The 23,798-nt window shown below is 36.1% G+C and overlaps 1 protein-coding gene across 1 annotated transcript in view; it reads left to right on the plus strand.

Annotated features, from left to right (window-relative positions):
* The window catches only part of LOC145277836 (tryptase-like), a 458,673-nt gene that overhangs the window by 409,919 nt on the left and 24,956 nt on the right, over window positions 1-23,798 (plus strand). The window contains exons 7-8 of the mRNA XM_080129761.1: window positions 13,966-14,074; window positions 23,103-23,322. Coding sequence (XP_079985887.1) covers window positions 13,966-14,074; window positions 23,103-23,322 — 329 coding nt within the window. The remainder of the gene's footprint in view (window positions 1-13,965; window positions 14,075-23,102; window positions 23,323-23,798) is intronic.

Raw genomic sequence — 23,798 nt, forward strand, 5'->3', positions numbered from 1 at the left:
AATGTCCTTCATCTTTTTTTGCACACTGTCATGGATTAATGTCCTTCATCTTTTTTTGCACATGGTCATGGATTAATGTCCTTCATCTTTTTTTGCACACTGTCATGGATTAATGTCCTTCATCTTTTTTTGCACACTGTCATGGATTAATGTCCTTCATCTTTTTTTGCACACTGTCATGGATTAATGTCCTTCATCTTTTTTTGCACACTGTCATGGATTAATGTCCTTCATCTTTTTTTGCACACTGTCATGGATTAATGTCCTTCATCTTTTTTTGCACACTGTCATGGATTAATGTCCTTCATCTTTTTTTGCACACTGTCATGGATTAATGTCCTTCATCTTTTTTTGCACACTGTCATGGATTAATGTCCTTCATCTTTTTTTGCACACTGTCATGGATTAATGTCCTTCATCTTTTTTTGCACACTGTCATGGATTAATGTCCTTCATCTTTTTTTGCACACTGTCATGGATTAATGTCCTTCATCTTTTTTTGCACACTGTCATGGATTAATGTCCTTCATCCTTTTTTGCACACTGTCATGGATTAATGTCCTTCATCTTTTTTTGCACACTGTCATGGATTAATGTCCTTCATCTTTTTTTGCACACTGTCATGGATTAATGTCCTTCATCTTTTTTTGCACACTGTCATGGATTAATGTCCTTCATCTTTTTTTGCACACTGTCATGGATTAATGTCCTTCATCTTTTTTTGCACACTGTCATGGATTAATGTCCTTCATCTTTTTTTGCACACTGTCATGGATTAATGTCCTTCATCTTTTTTTGCACACTGTCATGGATTAATGTCCTTCATCTTTTTTTGCACACTGTCATGGATTAATGTCCTTCATCTTTTTTTGCACACTGTCATGGATTAATGTCCTTCATCTTTTTTTGCACACTGTCATGGATTAATGTCCTTCATCCTTTTTTGCACACTGTCATAGATTAATGTCCTTCATCTTTTTTTGCACACTGTCATGGATTAATGTCCTTCATCTTTTTTTGCACACTGTCATGGATTAATGTCCTTCATCTTTTTTTGCACACTGTCATGGATTAATGTCCTTCATCTTTTTTTGCACACTGTCATGGATTAATGTCCTTCATCTTTTTTTGCACACTGTCATGGATTAATGTCCTTCATCTTTTTTTGCACACTGTCATGGATTAATGTCCTTCATCTTTTTTTGCACACTGTCATGGATTAATGTCCTTCATCTTTTTTTGCACACTGTCATGGATTAATGTCCTTCATCTTTTTTTGCACACTGTCATGGATTAATGTCCTTCATCCTTTTTTGCACACTGTCATGGATTAATGTCCTTCATCTTTTTTTGCACACTGTCATGGATTAATGTCCTTCATCTTTTTTTGCACACTGTCATGGATTAATGTCCTTCATCTTTTTTTGCACACTGTCATGGATTAATGTCCTTCATCTTTTTTTGCACACTGTCATGGATTAATGTCCTTCATCTTTTTTTGCACACTGTCATGGATTAATGTCCTTCATCTTTTTTTGCACACTGTCATGGATTAATGTCCTTCATCTTTTTTTGCACACTGTCATGGATTAATGTCCTTCATCTTTTTTTGCACACTGTCATGGATTAATGTCCTTCATCCTTTTTTGCACACTGTCATGGATTAATGTCCTTCATCTTTTTTTGCACACTGTCATGGATTAATGTCCTTCATCCTTTTTTGCACACTGTCATGGATTAATGTCCTTCATCTTTTTTTGCACACTGTCATGGATTAATGTCCTTCATCTTTTTTTGCACACTGTCATGGATTAATGTCCTTCATCTTTTTTTGCACACTGTCATGGATTAATGTCCTTCATCTTTTTTTGCACACTGTCATGGATTAATGTCCTTCATCTTTTTTTGCACACTGTCATGGATTAATGTCCTTCATCTTTTTTTGCACACTGTCATGGATTAATGTCCTTCATCTTTTTTTGCACACTGTCATGGATTAATGTCCTTCATCCTTTTTTGCACACTGTCATGGATTAATGTCCTTCATCTTTTTTTGCACACTGTCATGGATTAATGTCCTTCATCCTTTTTTGCACACTGTCATGGATTAATGTCCTTCATCTTTTTTTGCACACTGTCATGGATTAATGTCCTTCATCTTTTTTTGCACACTGTCATGGATTAATGTCCTTCATCTTTTTTTGCACACTGTCATGGATTAATGTCCTTCATCTTTTTTTGCACACTGTCATGGATTAATGTCCTTCATCTTTTTTTGCACACTGTCATGGATTAATGTCCTTCATCTTTTTTTGCACACTGTCATGGATTAATGTCCTTCATCTTTTTTTGCACACTGTCATGGATTAATGTCCTTCATCCTTTTTTGCACACTGTCATGGATTAATGTCCTTCATCTTTTTTTGCACACTGTCATGGATTAATGTCCTTCATCTTTTTTTGCACACTGTCATGGATTAATGTCCTTCATCTTTTTTTGCACACTGTCATGGATTAATGTCCTTCATCCTTTTTTGCACACTGTCATGGATTAATGTCCTTCATCTTTTTTTGCACACTGTCATGGATTAATGTCCTTCATCTTTTTTTGCACACTGTCATGGATTAATGTCCTTCATCTTTTTTTGCACACTGTCATGGATTAATGTCCTTCATCTTTTTTTGCACACTGTCACGGATTAATGTCCTTCATCTTTTTTTGCACACTGTCATGGATTAATGTCCTTCATCTTTTTTTGCACACTGTCATGGATTAATGTCCTTCATCTTTTTTTGCACACTGTCATGGATTAATGTCCTTCATCTTTTTTTGCACACTGTCATGGATTAATGTCCTTCATCTTTTTTTGCACACTGTCATGGATTAATGTCCTTCATCTTTTTTTGCACACTGTCATGGATTAATGTCCTTCATCCTTTTTTGCACACTGTCATGGATTAATGTCCTTCATCTTTTTTTGCACACTGTCATGGATTAATGTCCTTCATTCTTTTTTGCACACTGTCATGGATTAATGTCCTTCATCTTTTTTTGCACACTGTCATGGATTAATGTCCTTCATCTTTTTTTGCACACTGTCATGGATTAATGTCCTTCATCCTTTTTTGCACACTGTCATGGATTAATGTCCTTCATCTTTTTTTGCACACTGTCATGGATTAATGTCCTTCATCTTTTTTTGCACACTGTCATGGATTAATGTCCTTCATCTTTTTTTGCACACTGTCATGGATTAATGTCCTTCATCCTTTTTCGCACACTGTAATGGATTAATGTCCTTCATCTTTTTTTGCACACTGTCATGGATTAATGTCCTTCATCTTTTTTTGCACACTGTCATGGATTAATGTCCTTCATCTTTTTTTGCACACTGTCATGGATTAATGTCCTTCATCTTTTTTTGCACACTGTCATGGATTAATGTCCTTCATCTTTTTTTGCACACTGTCATGGATTAATGTCCTTCATCTTTTTTTGCACACTGTCATGGATTAATGTCCTTCATCTTTTTTTGCACACTGTCATGGATTAATGTCCTTCATCTTTTTTTGCACACTGTCATGGATTAATGTCCTTCATCTTTTTTTGCACACTGTCATGGATTAATGTCCTTCATCCTTTTTTGCACACTGTCATGGATTAATGTCCTTCATCTTTTTTTGCACACTGTCATGGATTAATGTCCTTCATCTTTTTTTGCACACTGTCATGGATTAATGTCCTTCATCTTTTTTTGCACACTGTCATGGATTAATGTCCTTCATCCTTTTTTGCACACTGTCATGGATTAATGTCCTTCATCTTTTTTTGCACACTGTCATGGATTAATGTCCTTCATCTTTTTTTGCACACTGTCATGGATTAATGTCCTTCATCTTTTTTTGCACACTGTCATGGATTAATGTCCTTCATCTTTTTTTGCACACTGTCATGGATTAATGTCCTTCATCCTTTTTTGCACACTGTCATGGATTAATGTCCTTCATCTTTTTTTGCACACTGTCATGGATTAATGTCCTTCATCCTTTTTTGCACACTGTCATGGATTAATGTCCTTCATCTTTTTTTGCACACTGTCATGGATTAATGTCCTTCATCTTTTTTTGCACACTGTCATGGATTAATGTCCTTCATCTTTTTTTGCACACTGTCATGGATTAATGTCCTTCATCCTTTTTTGCACACTGTCATGGATTAATGTCCTTCATCTTTTTTTGCACACTGTCATGGATTAATGTCCTTCATCTTTTTTTGCACACTGTCATGGATTAATGTCCTTCATCTTTTTTTGCACACTGTCATGGATTAATGTCCTTCATCCTTTTTTGCACACTGTCATGGATTAATGTCCTTCATCTTTTTTTGCACACTGTCATGGATTAATGTCCTTCATCTTTTTTTGCACACTGTCATGGATTAATGTCCTTCATCTTTTTTTGCACACTGTCATGGATTAATGTCCTTCATCTTTTTTTGCACACTGTCATGGATTAATGTCCTTCATCCTTTTTTGCACACTGTCATGGATTAATGTCCTTCATCCTTTTTTGCACACTGTCATGGATTAATGTCCTTCATCTTTTTTTGCACACTGTCATGGATTAATGTCCTTCATCTTTTTTTGCACACTGTCATGGATTAATGTCCTTCATCTTTTTTTGCACACTGTCATGGATTAATGTCCTTCATCCTTTTTTGCACACTGTCATGGATTAATGTCCTTCATCTTTTTTTGCACACTGTCATGGATTAATGTCCTTCATCTTTTTTTGCACACTGTCATGGATTAATGTCCTTCATCTTTTTTTGCACACTGTCATGGATTAATGTCCTTCATCCTTTTTTGCACACTGTCATGGATTAATGTCCTTCATCTTTTTTTGCACACTGTCATGGATTAATGTCCTTCATCTTTTTTTGCACACTGTCATGGATTAATGTCCTTCATCTTTTTTTGCACACTGTCATGGATTAATGTCCTTCATCTTTTTTTGCACACTGTCATGGATTAATGTCCTTCATCTTTTTTTGCACACTGTCATGGATTAATGTCCTTCATCTTTTTTTGCACACTGTCATGGATTAATGTCCTTCATCTTTTTTTGCACACTGTCATGGATTAATGTCCTTCATCTTTTTTTGCACACTGTCATGGATTAATGTCCTTCATCTTTTTTTGCACACTGTCATGGATTAATGTCCTTCATCTTTTTTTGCACACTGTCATGGATTAATGTCCTTCATCTTTTTTTGCACACTGTCATGGATTAATGTCCTTCATCTTTTTTTGCACACTGTCATGGATTAATGTCCTTCATCCTTTTTTGCACACTGTCATGGATTAATGTCCTTCATCTTTTTTTGCACACTGTCATGGATTAATGTCCTTCATCTTTTTTTGCACACTGTCATGGATTAATGTCCTTCATCTTTTTTTGCACACTGTCATGGATTAATGTCCTTCATCCTTTTTTGCACACTGTCATGGATTAATGTCCTTCATCTTTTTTTGCACACTGTCATGGATTAATGTCCTTCATCTTTTTTTGCACACTGTCATGGATTAATGTCCTTCATCTTTTTTTGCACACTGTCATGGATTAATGTCCTTCATCCTTTTTTGCACACTGTCATGGATTAATGTCCTTCATCTTTTTTTGCACACTGTCATGGATTAATGTCCTTCATCTTTTTTTGCACACTGTCATGGATTAATGTCCTTCATCTTTTTTTGCACACTGTCATGGATTAATGTCCTTCATCTTTTTTTGCACACTGTCATGGATTAATGTCCTTCATCTTTTTTTGCACACTGTCATGGATTAATGTCCTTCATCTTTTTTTGCACACTGTCATGGATTAATGTCCTTCATCTTTTTTTGCACACTGTCATGGATTAATGTCCTTCATCTTTTTTTGCACACTGTCATGGATTAATGTCCTTCATCTTTTTTTGCACACTGTCATGGATTAATGTCCTTCATCTTTTTTTGCACACTGTCATGGATTAATGTCCTTCATCATTTTTTGCACACTGTCATGGATTAATGTCCTTCATCCTTTTTTGCACACTGTCATGGATTAATGTCCTTCATCTTTTTTTGCACACTGTCATGGATTAATGTCCTTCATCTTTTTTTGCACACTGTCATGGATTAATGTCCTTCATCTTTTTTTGCACACTGTCATGGATTAATGTCCTTCATCCTTTTTTGCACACTGTCATGGATTAATGTCCTTCATCTTTTTTTGCACACTGTCATGGATTAATGTCCTTCATCTTTTTTTGCACACTGTCATGGATTAATGTCCTTCATCTTTTTTTGCACACTGTCATGGATTAATGTCCTTCATCCTTTTTTGCACACTGTCATGGATTAATGTCCTTCATCTTTTTTTGCACACTGTCATGGATTAATGTCCTTCATCTTTTTTTGCACACTGTCATGGATTAATGTCCTTCATCTTTTTTTGCACACTGTCATGGATTAATGTCCTTCATCTTTTTTTGCACACTGTCATGGATTAATGTCCTTCATCTTTTTTTGCACACTGTCATGGATTAATGTCCTTCATCTTTTTTTGCACACTGTCATGGATTAATGTCCTTCATCTTTTTTTGCACACTGTCATGGATTAATGTCCTTCATCTTTTTTTGCACACTGTCATGGATTAATGTCCTTCATCTTTTTTTGCACACTGTCATGGATTAATGTCCTTCATCTTTTTTTGCACACTGTCATGGATTAATGTCCTTCATCTTTTTTTGCACACTGTCATGGATTAATGTCCTTCATCTTTTTTTGCACACTGTCATGGATTAATGTCCTTCATCTTTTTTTGCACACTGTCATGGATTAATGTCCTTCATCTTTTTTTGCACACTGTCATGGATTAATGTCCTTCATCTTTTTTTGCACACTGTCATGGATTAATGTCCTTCATCCTTTTTTGCACACTGTCATGGATTAATGTCCTTCATCTTTTTTTGCACACTGTCATGGATTAATGTCCTTCATCTTTTTTTGCACACTGTCATGGATTAATGTCCTTCATCTTTTTTTGCACACTGTCATGGATTAATGTCCTTCATCCTTTTTTGCACACTGTCATGGATTAATGTCCTTCATCTTTTTTTGCACACTGTCATGGATTAATGTCCTTCATCTTTTTTTGCACACTGTCATGGATTAATGTCCTTCATCTTTTTTTGCACACTGTCATGGATTAATGTCCTTCATCCTTTTTTGCACACTGTCATGGATTAATGTCCTTCATCTTTTTTTGCACACTGTCATGGATTAATGTCCTTCATCTTTTTTTGCACACTGTCATGGATTAATGTCCTTCATCTTTTTTTGCACACTGTCATGGATTAATGTCCTTCATCTTTTTTTGCACACTGTCATGGATTAATGTCCTTCATCTTTTTTTGCACACTGTCATGGATTAATGTCCTTCATCCTTTTTTGCACACTGTCATGGATTAATGTCCTTCATCTTTTTTTGCACACTGTCATGGATTAATGTCCTTCATCTTTTTTTGCACACTGTCATGGATTAATGTCCTTCATCTTTTTTTGCACACTGTCATGGATTAATGTCCTTCATCTTTTTTTGCACACTGTCATGGATTAATGTCCTTCATCCTTTTTTGCACACTGTCATGGATTAATGTCCTTCATCTTTTTTTGCACACTGTCATGGATTAATGTCCTTCATCTTTTTTTGCACACTGTCATGGATTAATGTCCTTCATCTTTTTTTGCACACTGTCATGGATTAATGTCCTTCATCTTTTTTTGCACACTGTCATGGATTAATGTCCTTCATCTTTTTTTGCACACTGTCATGGATTAATGTCCTTCATCTTTTTTTGCACACTGTCATGGATTAATGTCCTTCATCTTTTTTTGCACACTGTCATGGATTAATGTCCTTCATCTTTTTTTGCACACTGTCATGGATTAATGTCCTTCATCTTTTTTTGCACACTGTCATGGATTAATGTCCTTCATCCTTTTTTGCACACTGTCATGGATTAATGTCCTTCATCTTTTTTTGCACACTGTCATGGATTAATGTCCTTCATCCTTTTTTGCACACTGTCATGGATTAATGTCCTTCATCTTTTTTTGCACACTGTCATGGATTAATGTCCTTCATCTTTTTTTGCACACTGTCATGGATTAATGTCCTTCATCTTTTTTTGCACACTGTCATGGATTAATGTCCTTCATCTTTTTTTGCACACTGTCATGGATTAATGTCCTTCATCTTTTTTTGCACACTGTCATGGATTAATGTCCTTCATCTTTTTTTGCACACTGTCATGGATTAATGTCCTTCATCTTTTTTTGCACACTGTCATGGATTAATGTCCTTCATCTTTTTTTGCACACTGTCATGGATTAATGTCGTTCATCTTTTTTTGCACACTGTCATGGATTAATGTCCTTCATCCTTTTTTGCACACTGTCATGGATTAATGTCCTTCATCTTTTTTTGCACACTGTCATGGATTAATGTCCTTCATCTTTTTTTGCACACTGTCATGGATTAATGTCCTTCATCTTTTTTTGCACACTGTCATGGATTTATGTCCTTCATCTTTTTTTGCACACTGTCATGGATTAATGTCCTTCATCTTTTTTTGCACACTGTCATGGGTTAATGTCCTTCATCTTTTTTTGCACACTGTCATGGATTAATGTCCTTCATCTTTTTTTGCACACTGTCATGGATTAATGTCCTTCATCTTTTTTTGCACACTGTCATGGATTAATGTCCTTCATCTTTTTTTGCACACTGTCATGGATTAATGTCCTTCATCTTTTTTTGCACACTGTCATGGATTAATGTCCTTCATCTTTTTTTGCACACTGTCATGGATTAATGTCCTTCATCTTTTTTTGCACACTGTCATGGATTAATGTCCTTCATCTTTTTTTGCACACTGTCATGGATTAATGTCCTTCATCTTTTTTTGCACACTGTCATGGATTAATGTCCTTCATCTTTTTTTGCACACTGTCATGGATTAATGTCCTTCATCTTTTTTTGCACACTGTCATGGATTAATGTCCTTCATCCTTTTTTGCACACTGTCATGGATTAATGTCCTTCATCTTTTTTTGCACACTGTCATGGATTAATGTCCTTCATCTTTTTTTGCACACTGTCATGGATTAATGTCCTTCATCTTTTTTTGCACACTGTCATGGATTAATGTCCTTCATCTTTTTTTGCACACTGTCATGGATTAATGTCCTTCATCTTTTTTTGCACACTGTCATGGATTAATGTCCTTCATCTTTTTTTGCACACTGTCATGGATTAATGTCCTTCATCTTTTTTTGCACACTGTCATGGATTAATGTCCTTCATCTTTTTTTGCACACTGTCATGGATTAATGTCCTTCATCTTTTTTTGCACACTGTCATGGATTAATGTCCTTCATCTTTTTGTCATGGATTGCCGCATTATTGTACTCTTGACCATGACACAATTGAATATCTAGTCCTTCGTTTTCTAGTTTCTCGATGATATCGGTAATTAATTCAGTAGCTATTTTACATTTCAGATGCAAAAATCCAAGGAATGACTTCCCACTTCATCTATACTACCTTTGATATGTACATATCAAATTGCTGCTGACATTTGATCTGCACGCAAAGTGTCCGGTGGGCCAAAATACTTTGCACTTTTGATGTCAGAAACGAGTTTCCCATTCACATATGTTGGCAAGAGAAAAATGAACTCGTTCTGAAATTGAGGTTAATATGAACCGGGTGTAACAAAAAAAATTGTCACCCTAAAGCTTTATTTTAAAACTTTTATTGAAAAAATCAGTTCAGGTAACTTGATTATGTAGTAGAGCTGACATCTATTCAATGTAGCCGCCTTCAGCCTCGATCACCACTCCGATACAGGTCCAGAACTGGGAGAATACCTTTTCCACAAGCGCCATCGGGAGTTTGGCACATGCTCGGTGGATGGCGGTAATCTGGCTGTCTTTGGATTTGTGAGAGGTTATGTTGGTGATGTTCTCAACGTATGGCCAAATAAGGCAGGAGGGGGGAGTCAGTGAGAGAAGGGTATAAAGTCATAGCACTCCATCTGAAGCAAAGCCCGTGTCTCTTTGGACGTTGACTGGCGCTGAATCCACACCCAGGGTCTCTGCCAGCGGTCACCTGATTGCACCAGGGGTTTACCAGACTCTTCAGTACATCCAAGTACACTTTGGCGTAGACTTTCAACCCAACTTCGAAGAGGTGAGGTGGCATGATGTGGCCCTCACTTGAAACCACACCAAAGACCACAACGATGACCAGAAACTTTGTTTTCATCACCCTGGGCACATGCCTGTTATTTGTGGCAATCCAGCGATGCATTTTGAGGATGCTGGCAGTGATCCTGTTGTCATAACTTGGATTGTAGAGAGAATGTGTTGCACAGCGGTGCATCTCCGATCCCGCTGGTTGAACAATTTTTCATTTATCGAAATTTTTATTTTCATTTAACGTTAAACAAACGTCTCTATGATAATTGTAAAGAATTAATGATGGGGCTGCTTTTCAATAAAAAACATGTTTCTTTACAACCCTACCCCCAGCCTTAGAAAACTAGATTTTTCTTCAGACTAAATCTATCGCATGGCACAATAATAATATATGATGAATAATTTCTACTTTCAGACAGAGGTGCAGCCAGACACTTTGTACGAGGGAGAGGGCATTTTTTTTTCTTAAATCCGACAATTGGAACAAATTCTCATACAAACTTCATGTTTTATATCTATTTTTCATGTGTTGCTAATCTGTCGCAATGTTCCAAACAAAATTAATATACACACATGCTAAGCTAGTTATTTACTGGTCGTTTAACGAAGAAACTATGTATTTACTTCTATTCCAGATATTTGATATCTCTGAGCAATGTATGTTCAGTTACTGACAATAAACCAGCATGGTTTTCTGCGACTAATGACATTCAGATTTATAAACTGGACACAAAGCATTTCAGTTAACAAAAGAAATCTAAACGTGATTTTTAGAAAGATTGAAACTGGAAACAAGAATAGAGCAGAATTATCAACAAAACATCGTAGAAATCAAATCATTGGGGAAAATAATTATAAGACATCAACAAATAAAATGCACACTTGTCACACACCCAGTTCTGGTAAAAAAATTGAAAAGAACTCCTCGGTGTCCACCACTGCTTTCAGACTATTTTGGCACCTTAACCTCGTTGAAAAACTTTGCTGAAGGTTACATTATGTCACCCCCTCCTGTGTTGGCACCCGAGGCGGTTGTAAATAGTTTCTATGTTAATGTTTCCATGTTTGGTATAAAATTGTTAAAAATCATAAAAGCACGCCTCCTTCTTATTGCTAACCCTAAGTCCGGGTGGCAATATAAAAAATAAATCTATTATGTGTGGTTTTATGATTTTGCCGGTTGGAATTAGGGTTAGTGGTAAAAAAAATGTTAACTTCCCTAAAAAGAATGGCCCGGAACAGTTGGAACCATTTTATTTTTAATTTATATGCACAATCAAGCTCTTTAAAATAATATTTTTTCAGCGAGTTCACACGTAATCGCCTAAAAGAATAGAATCTCTTTTTGGGGAATATTTTTTTCTTGTTTATTTATAGCTGTGTTCTATACATTTTTTGGTCCTAAGCACTACATAAACTATAAATAGACAAAACAGGAGATTTCGATGGTATGGTCACGTTGAAAGATTAGATGAGAGTTTTTGGATTAGTAAATGTAGAACATTTGAGGTAGAAGGATCAGTTAGCAGAGGAAGGCCAAGTAAAACTGATAAAAATAACTTTACAGAGAGATAAATAAGGACCTGGCCAGAGATAGGTTAATTTGAAAGTCAATTCCTTAAAGCCGTCCAGTGCATGCCAGCATGTAAAACGGATGTTAAATCATTGATGATGATGACGATGATAATGAATATTACATAATTAGGTACATGCAAAATGAATACCAACGCTCAAAATGTATAAACATTTTAACCCCACCCCCTTTACTTAAAAATTCACAAAAAATCAGGAAATAAACCAATTTTAATGAAATTTTCAGTATTTATCAAATAATGATCACGGAATATATTGGACCCATTATTTTTATTTAATACTTAGTGGAAATGTATTATTTTGTTTAAACAAAAAAGTAAAAAAAGTGATTGAATTTATTTTTGCTTTTTTATGAAAATAAAGCATCGTAAAATATTTTTTATGAAAATAAAGCATCGTAAAATATTTTTCATGAAAATAAAGCATCGTAAAATATTTTGTATGAAAATAAAGCATCGTAAAATATTTTTTATGAAAATAAAGCATCGTAAAATATTTTTTATGAAAATAAAGCATCGTAAAATATTTTTCATGAAAATAAAGCATCGTAAAATATTTTTTATGAAAATAAAGCATCGTAAAATATTTTTTATGAAAATAAAGCATCGTAAAATATTTTTCATGAAAATAAAGCATCGTAAAATATTTTTTATGAAAATAAAGCATCGTAAAATATTTTTTATGAAAATAAAGCATCGTAAAATATTTTTTATGAAAATAAAGCATCGTAAAATATTTTTATGAAAATAAAGCATCGCAAAATATTTTTTATGAAAATAAAGCATCGCAAAATATTTTTTATGAAAATAAAGCATCGTAAAATATTTTTATGAAAATAAAGCATCGTAAAATATTTTTTATGAAAATAAAGCATCGTAAAATATTTTTTATGAAAATAAAGCATCGTAAAATATTTTTCATGAAAATAAAGCATCGTAAAATATTTTTTATGAAAATAAAGCATCGTAAAATATTTTTATGAAAATAAAGCATCGTAAAATATTTTTTATGAAAATAAAGCATCGTAAAATATTTTTTATGAAAATAAAGCATCGTAAAATATAACAATTAAAAAAATTAATTGATAGAGTTAGAACCAATCGTAAGACACCCAAAGCACAAATTCTTCAGCTGCAGAAATGTTATTCTATCCTCAATTTGTCTTCGAAATTAAAACATCACATTTCTGTTGAAGGCTCCCATAAAAGACATAGAAAGAAAGTATTTTCTCTTTCGTAAAGCATGAACGTATATCTCACAAACGAAACGTTTCTATATTTGAATGTTGCTGTGAGAGCTATTAAGTATAAATTTACAAAAAAAAAACTAACTTTACTCCATGTACTAGATATATAATCATCTTTTTAAAAAAATTTTTAAGACTACATCCATTAAACAGTTAAATCCCCAAAATAGACATAGTCAAAACAGTATTATTGTGAAAAGGCCAGAGAATGGTGCTGGCTGGTGGCGAAAGTTTTAAACTATTGCGTAAAAAGGCACATTATAAAAGAAAAAAAAAAGGAAACAACAAAATATTAAGTACATGATAGAGCATAAAAATCTTTAAGAGGACGTGTGACTATGAAATCGGCCATGCTCAGTTAAGTCGGATCACATTTTTTACGAAGCCCCAACAGTAGAATAGAAACGTGTTCAATCATTCTATAATTCTATAGAAGCGATTGCGTTTCGGAATTGAATGATCTCAAAGATTTTACCATTCAACCGCCGCGCCAAACTGTAGAATATGTAATAAAAAGAAAAGAAAATCGTTTGTATAAAAATGGTTACGTCTTCCACTGATGCAACCAAATTCCAAATAACTTGACATAGAATTAGAAAGAGGAAGGGCAAAGAATTCAAAATCTATTTTTAGTGCAAATGAATAATATGTTGATCAAATGAATAAAATGTTGATCAAATGAATAAAATGTTGATCAAATGAATAATATGTTGATCAAATCAAGTTAAATATGTTGATCAAATAAAATGAATAATATGTTGATCAAATCAAGTTAAATAATTTATGCAGAAATTTAAAAAATTATCTTGTATATTTTCAGTTGCTTGTACGTTCCAGAATGAATCCAAATTTCTGCACTTCCTGTTTTCGAGTAAACCTCTTCCTGTCAGTGTTTGCCGCATTAGCAATGGGAACAGTAATCGAAATGGGTGAGTAATTTAACAACTCAAACTTGCATAGAACGACAAAAACGTATTGATGTTTGGATTGTTGATAGAAATCTACCATCTTTTGAAAGTGAATCATCAGTCGCGTAGGATGCAGTTGTTAATAGAAGTAATTTGATAGAGTGTAAGATATTGGTGAGTATTGATTATGAGTGCCAATCATCTAGAATGCTTGACTAAAGGACAAATTTTATAGGCTTCGAAATGATAGACTTGTATTATTAATTGGACTACATGTGTTATTTTAATTGTGAGAATGTAGCAGGTAAGGCTTTATTTCTTTTTCGGGGTGCATATAACCCGAAATGTGCAGATCATGGATCAAGACATTTGATCCTCATTGTTGTATATTGAAACAAGGAAAATCAAATGTAAATCTGGAATATTTATCCATTATAGTGATTCTAAGGTTGAGGGATGGCAACGAGGACATTGTCTATAAAGTGCTCTCTATCAACTCTGTCAACTAAGTCAAGCTCCTAGTCTGCTTATATAACTTAATTATAAGAATATTCTGCTGCATGGTTAACAGTTTACTCTTCATGCAGTACAAACCCGGGATATGGCATTAAAAATAGTAACAAAATGCAGTACAGTATATAATACACATGAATATAATGAATATTATAAATAGCACCGTAAGGCGGGGCAAATACCGTAACCAGGAACAACATCGTATTCCACATCGTAATCTGAAAACAAAAACGTATCCTAGCGCCACCGTATCCCGAGGTTCTACTATACTTTCACAGACTTTGTGCTCAAAATACAACTCCACAGTCTTTCAAGATGACCAAATCTCTTCACTTCTTCAGTTAAGAATTTTATATTAATCTGCTTCATGGAAATGATTGGAGGAGACGAAAAGCAACAAATCATAGACGCTATTCTGTCTACAAACAATTTTTTTCCTTTTCTTATTCATGAATTTCCCCTTTCTCTGTCTCTGTCTGTCTGTCTGTCTGTCTGTCTCTCTCTCTCTCTCTCTCTCTCTCTCTCTCTATCTCTCTCTCTCTCACACACACACACACACACACACACACACACACACACACACACACACACACACACACACACACACACATGGCCCCACTCCCACTCTCTTCACCCGGAAGGGGCAATCCTTCTATTCACACGCTCCTCCAAAAAGCAATTTTTTTCTAAATAATTTTAATTTGCATACCTCTAGCAATTTTTTTCTAAATAATTTTAATTTGCATACCTCTAGCAATTTTTTTCTAAATAATTTTAATTTGCATACCTCTAGCAATTTTTTTCTAAATAATTTTAATTTGCATACCTCTAGCAATTTTTTCTAAATAATTTTAATTTGCATACCTCTAGCAATTTTTTTCTAAATAATTTTAATTTGCATACCTCTAGCAATTTTTTTCTAAATAATTTTAATTTGCATACCTCTAGCAATATTTTTCTAAATAATTTTTATTTGCATACCTCTAGCAATTTTTTTCTAAATAATTTTAATTTGCATACCTCTAGCAATTTTTTTCTAAATAATTTTAATTTGCATACCTCTAGCAATTTTTTTCTAAATAATTTTAATTTGCATACCTCTAGGAAACTAACATTTTAATATCTCACTTAGGATTGCATTTTGAGTTGTTGGTGTAAATTTTAAGCATCTATGATTACTTTTTTCCTGAACAAATTTTCATTTTCCTTTCAAGTTTTGTCTAAGTAACAATTTTAGTTCGAGTGGACAACGATCACATTGAATCTTCATACATTTCCACCATTTTACAAGATGACCGCCAATCAAATCTAATAACATTAATATATTGAAAATTATTCAACCTAGAAGCATGAACTTTGTGTCTATTCTTAGGTTTTCATGGTCAAGGAATCCAATAAAACCATTTCTGACTGCATTAGAGTATTCATTTGTCTCGAAATAATAAATTATATAACAAACACTATAGTACAGTCAGATTCTTGTGTTATGTTTATGAAACAACTATGTAAGTAAATCGAGCATCCTGGCACAAAAATGTTTTCAGTTGTTCAAGATTTAACAGATATGATGACAGAAAGGTTAGAATAGCATGGAATTTATAAGAATTTAAATGGCATACGCATGAAAGAGAGAATGCTTAAACATTTCCCACATCTGATAGAAGTAAAAGGGATCTGACATTGAGTATATCTTTTATGCTCAGGGACGGATAAAAAAATCATCTAGTATGAGCAACACACAAGGAATCACATACCTTATGGCAGAATCAATTCTATATAAAGCAGTTTTGGGTCATGATACTGTATTCAATCTCACGGTGTTGTTTCCTGAAGGTTGTGAGGAATATGTTGTTCCAATAAGGCTAAAATATTTCTTTTGTCAACTGCTTCATAGTCCTAAATTCCAGGGTAGTTATTTCCATGAGTTACCTGACTATGTTAAACATCACTTCTCTTCCTACAAACCATAGATGTGAGCCTCTTCTTGCAGTTTTTCACATTACAACTGCATTCCCAATCACGGAGCAAGAAACTGGTAGAACTGCTTCATCGGTATTGTCCTAGTGTATCATATAAGAGAATGCTTACTATTCAAATTGGCTTTGCACAAGCTACTGCTGAAAATGCGCATGCCAACGCTTATATAATCTGCCCTAGCAATCTGCATCATAAGATTTTTTATGGTTGACAATCTAAATCATAATATAACATCCAGAACAGCTACATCCTTTTTCCATGAAACAAATATCTCTATGTTTCAGTTTCACTCAGTAGAAAATCTAGGGTTGGGCCAAGAACCTATGGAAATCAACTTCCATCGACTAGCATCAAGCAAGGTACCAATACTGCCTGCTATGAACCGAAATCTTGTTAATTACTCAACCCTGTTAAAGACGTGCAGCCACAGTCCATGGCGTCATTTGACTAGGAGAAACAACACGAAAAGGCCTGGATAAAAATGATACAGGAAAATATGCAAATGGATTATAAAAGTGAAATCTTCCTCTTATATAGTTGACATATCATGCTTCTTGATCGGATGCTGAGAGATCAACAGAGAAATGCACTGAAGCCATGCTACCACTATTCCACGATAAAGCAGTTACATCAAAAATGATTCAAAACAGAATCAAGAAAACAATTGAGTTCCTCAACTCATAGCAAATGATGGTAGTGGATCAGCCACTCTTCAATATTGCCAAGAAAATGCAATGGACTTTTCCTGGACTCTTTGGAAAAGATAGGTTTCTGATGATATTGGTAGGGCTCCATATTGAAATGACTTTGTGGACGACTATGGGAGATTTCCTCCGAGAGTATGAATGGCCTTAGCAGAAGCTGGCATTATGTTGACAGCAGTTGCAGTGACATTGTACTTGAGATCAAATGATCTAATGAGAACACGATTACTGTAGTGGTGCATGATAATCTTGTGTTCGTTACAACTCTACTTTAAACCGAGTCGTTGTTTGTTTCGTTCACCACACTCTTTTCTTCTACCTCTTCTTTTACACACGTCCGTTCGCTTTAGTGACTAAAAATCGTCTGTCCTCCCGCTTTCCTTTCCTTGTTATTTATGGAACCAGGGTACGAGATTCTCCGAGATTCCCCGAGATTCCCCGAGATTCCACGAGACTTTTTTCCACATAAAAGCATGTGGGCGCCATCAAAAGCCGGCTGTTGCACATCTTTTTATGGCCGCCACAGCCACCCTGAGCCAACCGCACACAGGGAAATGGCCTACTATCTTTCCACAAAGTGAAAACACTGTTCGTCGAGTGATGTTTGATGGGACCTTGGAGACGTGACTTCCTCTTCTCCAGCAAAGTCCCTCCTTGTTATTGCGCATGTGCAGGCCGAGAACTTTTGCTCCATCGCACAGACGCTCTGGTTCCTTACATGTCAGTCCAAAGCTCTCAAAGTGCATTCTAACCGATTGCGCTGACATGAGGCTCTCATTGATGAATATATCATCGATGTATGAGGATATTGCCTGTTGCACTGCCTCATCTTGCTGCTGGATAGCATGCATGATTGCTGTCATAATGCCTGGTGCCACATTTAGACCGAACCCGAGCCTGGTTAGACAATATCAGGTTCCTCCAATTTCCACAGTCTGAAATGGCCACAATTTCTTCTCAATGCATATTTGCAGATAGGCCCTGCGTAGGTTCAGAGTTGCCACGTTCGATCGTTGCCGTCGCCACTCCCTTAATTTGAGTGCACATGCTCATTGAGCTCACGGTAGTCTAGGAAGGGGCGGACCTTTTGTTTGGTCTCTTGTACCACGGCGATCAAGGGAAGCAGCCCTCGCGGGGGGGCCAAGCTCATCCTCTGGGTATGGAAGAAGCCAGCCATTGTCGATCCACATTTGCAGTTCTTCTTCATACTGTTCCCTTAGCCACATGGGTGGGGGATATTCCGATAACCGGTTCTGCAAGGATATTGGTGGCTGATCGTTTTACCACTTCCAAGACGCCGTCCATGCATTGGTGTTTCTATCATACTCTCCATGAAAGTCAGGCTCGTCGAGAGTTATGGCAGCACAAACATGTTCCTCGCATTGGGAGAACTGTACCTTGCCGGTTCTGTCCACTGTAATTCCACCCAGTTGTGTGATCAAGTCCATACCCAGGAGTAGGTCGTACCCGAGAAGCTCTCCCTCCACAACCAGGGCTCGCACGTCGTTGATGCTTGCGCGGATAATGCTCACCCCACAAGAGGCTAGTGAACCTCTGCTACAGTTAGTACCGGATTCTCTCTGCTTTCCAAGTGGCACAGCATATCTTGCTTACGAGAGTCTGGGTGCACCCAGTGTCCACAAGCACGAGGCCTTGCTTCCATTAATGTGTATGCTTACAGTGGGTAGCGCCCTACTCAATGACGATCTGGGAAGAAGATTGGCACTGTAGCTTCTTCCCCTTGCCCGTTTCCCAGACAGGTGCGGGCCAGGTGTCCGCGTTTTTTGCACTTGTAGCACTGCGGCCCGTCAAGTTTCCGAGTTGGTTGACGTGACGAAAGACAATCACGGACCAAATGGTTGGGTCTTCCACACTTATACCAGGTTACAACCTGCGCCCAGGTCCTGCAATCCAACCTGTGATGGTTGTACAGCTGCCGCTTGATCTATAGTGTTTGGGCTTTTCTTTAGTATTGCTCGTGCCCGCGCCAATACTTCCGATATGTCCATCTCGTCCACTTGGGATGAGGCACAGAGCAGATCTTCCACACTCTTAGGTAATCCTGCAACAAAGGCGCATACCAAGCCTTTGTCTGACATCTCTCCAAAAAGGACCGATAGCTTTTTTAGCTCAGCCAGATACACATCCACCGTTTCCCCGGGATGTAATTTTCGGGCCATGAATTCCTTCCATGCAGTAACTGGATCTAACGCAAATGCTGTAAAAAGGGTGCGCTTGATGCAGGCAAAATCTGTTTTCTTCTTATCATCCAACTGCTGGTATACTGCATATGCTCCCCCAGTGAGGCTCATTGGGACCACGCATTCCATACGCTTCACCCCATTGAGCTGACATATTAATTCTGCTTTTTCCACCCATTCCTGCACTGAGTGATCAGTGCTACTGCCATCAAACAGGGGAATTAGCTTGGGGTCAAATCCTGATGTCATGCCGAAATAGCTTGTGTTCGTTACAACTCTACTTTCAACCGAGTCGTTGTTTGTTTCGTTCACCACACTCTTTTCTTCTACCTCTTCTTTTACACACGCCCGTTCGCTTTAGTGACTAAAAATCGTCTGTCCTCCCACTTTCCTTTCCTCGTTATTTATGGAACCAGAGTATGAGATTCTCCGAGATTCCCCGAGATTCCATGAGACTTTTTTCCACATAAACGCATGCGGGCGTCATCTTGATTCTCAATTTGTGCTCTGCAGGCACAAACGTGCAGCCGCTTTAACGGTAAGCCACTTCTTTCTCCACAAATCTACTAAAACAAGTCAATGAGAACGGCAGAAATTAAATGAGCTTTGACGGCTGAATTTCTGTAGTTTGAAAAGAGAAACCAACAGTGCAGTTACTAGTTACTTATTTGCAAGTATCTTTATGTTTATTAAATGCCATAGAGAGCGACATTTCAAATTTATGGCTACTCTAAAACAAAGTTGTGCTTCTGTTCTCTGCACTTGATCACCAGAATTATGCAAGATGGGTTTTTGTAATCATCAGAAACCTTGAAAGTCTTCCATCTATCATTCAAGAAGTGTTTGAAGCAGGTTATTGGGTAATAAATCGATGCAAATATCGTTATTCTTCCATTATGATTGATCATGCACACGAGCAGTCAACAAACGTGTGAAACGAGTTGAGGGAGTGATCAGGATCACAGAGAAACCTGAAATGATAGAACGCTGGATTGCAACTGGTCCAGAAATTAGCCGTGTTCTTCAGCAATTCACTGATTTACATGATGACGAAGGTCAAGAAGAGAAAAGAATTAGACATTAGTGAAATATAAACTTTGGACAAATTATTACAAGATTAATTTCTTACAAATAAAATATCGTGTTGCATGACTATATAGACACAAACCAGTATAGACTTGGCAGTTGAAATGAGCAAGCTTAGTATGACACTGTATATGACGTCATTCATACTTCACCTCCTTCTAAAATGTAAACAAAAGATATGAAAAATGTAAAACATAAATTAATCGTTTAGTCAATCTGTTTGTTGTATTAATGTACATTAATTTAGCAACAATTAGTCTTTAGTCTATTTTAGAAATAGCTTTACTAAACTATTTAGAGCTTAACAGTCAAAGTGTAAGAAAAGAAAGTGGGCAAATGATTTTACAAAATCCTTCGTTTTCAAGTTGTAAAGTATTAATGCGGTTCAAGTTAGTTTTATTAATGACTTTCAATGCAAGTTTTAATGGAAATAATTATTTCTTATTCTTTGATATTTCTCTGCATTTCTCTTTGTAATAATTTTATGTAAAAACAGTTATTTATTTTTTCATGTCAAATTGAAACGCTCTATTTACATTGCATAAAAGATGAATGAGTACTCATCCCAGCACAGGTAAAATTAATTTCGCAAACATAATAATTATGAGGGGCGTGCAATAAGTAATGCCCCTGACCTACTTCCAGTTGTCTGATCTAGCTGAAATTTTGCATGTGCCATGATTTATATTTCTACGGATTATGTGGCAAATAACAGCTCTGAACTAATTGTGGTTTCTGTTTTACAGGTGTTTGAACTGAGTCAGGTGTGAAATGGAGCCTGTTGAATGTCGAACAGTGATCCGGTTTTTGTATTTGAAAGGATGCACACCACTGGAGACTTTTGATAAAATGAAAGAAACTTATTGTAATAATGCTCCATCATATGACCTTGTAAAACGCTGGCATCGTGAATTCAAACATGGCCGGAAGTCTGTGGAAACAGCTCCCAGACCTGGTCGCCCTCCTTCTGCCATTGATGAGGCATCTGTCCGCCAAGTTGAGGCTGCCATTTTGGAAGATCGGCGCATTACTATTCGCCAAATAGCCCAAGATGTCAAGATTAGTACAGGGTCTGTGGAAACTATCATTCATGACCATTTGCATATGCATAAGGTGTCTGCCAGATGGATTCCCAGGTTGCTCACACCATTCCAGAAGCGAGAACGCATTGAGTGCTCGAGGATGAATTTGAAGATGTGCCAAGAAGATGAGTCAAAGTTTTTCAAAAGACTGATTACACAGGATGAAACCTGGGTCCATCACTATGATCCAGAGACCAAAGCCCAGTCAATGCAGTGAAAGCACTTGGACTCACCACCTCCAAAGAAGGCAAGGGTGCAGCCCTCTGCTTTCAAGGTCATGCTCACAGTCTTCTGGGACCAGGACAGAGTAGTGATGACAGATTTCCTGGCAAAGGGTACCACAATTACAGGAGCCTATTATGCTTCACTTTTGAGGAAATCAAGGGAAGCTACCAAAATCAAGAGGCGGGGCAAGATCAGCAAAGGTACCCTCCTGCTGCAGGACAACACTCCGGTCCACAACTCGCATGTCGCCAAATCAGAAGCACAGGCATGTGGTTATGAAATCCTTCCCCATCCTCCTTACTCTCCTGATCCTGACTTTCACCTCTTCCCAGCCATGAAGTTGTTTTTGAAAGGAAAGCGTTTCCCAGATGATGCAGCCTTGATTTCTGAAGTCACGTCATGGTTGGAGGACCAACCTGGGGTGTTCTACAAAAATGGTCTCCAGAGCTGCATCCAACGATGGGAGAAATGCATCTCTGGGTGGTTTCTATGTAGAGAAAGACTAATAACTGTGCCAAGTTCCATTGCTCTACTGCGATGGGAAGTAGGTCAGGGGCATTACTTATTGCACGCTCCTCGTATGAACCACTTTGATATCAACTTACAAAGATAAAATCAACATACTTAAGGTTAAGTCTAGAATCCCTATTCCAATTTTAATCAAAATCCATTACATAATTTTAATTCTAAAAAATGTTTAAAACGTTGGATCAAATTTAACAAATTTTTGAATTTTCAAATAGGAAAAAAAAAACTTAAAATATCCCAAAGAAATTTAAATTGGGGAATATTTTTTAATTGATGTCTAATACATATTGTTAAAATTTCACAAAAATCAGAGATATTGGATTTTTCATGAAGGGTTTTCACATTTTTACACCCATTGTATAAAACTAAACAAAATTAAGTATATATTACGCTTAACAGTTTTGTTCTAAAATTCCAGATGATTAATTAGTTTATGAGTGAATTCTGTACACGCAAATGCATGAACATATAAACATAGTGAACTTTATATATTTTTGTAAGAAGTTAATTGTTTGAGATTTTTAATGACAAAATCTTCTGAAATCAAATCCATTTGAAAATATGTGTTCTATCATTTTCTTTACAAGGAGTGGCATCAGGTGTCATGTCAAATTCATTCCTTTCAACTACTACTATAATTGTGCTATCAAGACTAGATTTTCAGTGATAACATACTTACATTATGCCAATTTTTGAAAGCAAAATTTTTATTTCTTTTGTTCTTTCTTTACAGTCCACAATGATACAAATTTTCACCCTCCTGTTGCCATGCCACTTATTGGAGGTCACACAATAGCGCGCGGACGCTGGCCCTGGCTGGTCTCTTTACAGTCAAAAGTCGTTGTCAGTCGAATATTTGGTATTTTTCCTGTCTATAGATATTACTGGTGTGGAGGGTCGCTCATCTCAGACCAATGGGTTATGTCTGCAGCGCACTGCTTTTTTGGTGAAAAGTAAGTATATTATAAGCTTTTGCACTTGTTATGATTTGTTATATGTGAATAATCAGCACTGGGATTGATGATGAAAAAATATCAAATAGTTTTTGCATTTGAAATAATTTAAATAAGAAAAATAAACATAGTTTTAGGGGAGGGTGCTGTGTTTAGGTTCTGACGTGGCTTTGCAAAGAGATTATTCCACTTATTTGTACATTTTATAAAGTAGAATTTCGAAATCATTTCAGCTGTGGTTAGGATTGAGGAACTCTTAGTATTTCTTGTCAGTTGCCTTAAAATTATGTGTAACGAAAAGCTGAAGACAGAATTGCCAGTATTCAGGCGTGAAAAATAATTCTTAATTTATATAGCAAAGAGAATCTATTTTAAGGGAATTTATAAATTTAAATATCAGAACTTATATGGCTAGATTAGGAATAACTATCAAAAACAGAAGATTAAAATTATAAGTTTGTTGAATTACACAAACA

The sequence above is a fragment of the Euprymna scolopes genome, chromosome 6, assembly GCF_053919585.1.
Source record: "Euprymna scolopes isolate OS-2025 chromosome 6, ASM5391958v1, whole genome shotgun sequence".
In the NCBI taxonomy this organism is placed as follows: domain Eukaryota; kingdom Metazoa; phylum Mollusca; class Cephalopoda; order Sepiida; family Sepiolidae; genus Euprymna; species Euprymna scolopes.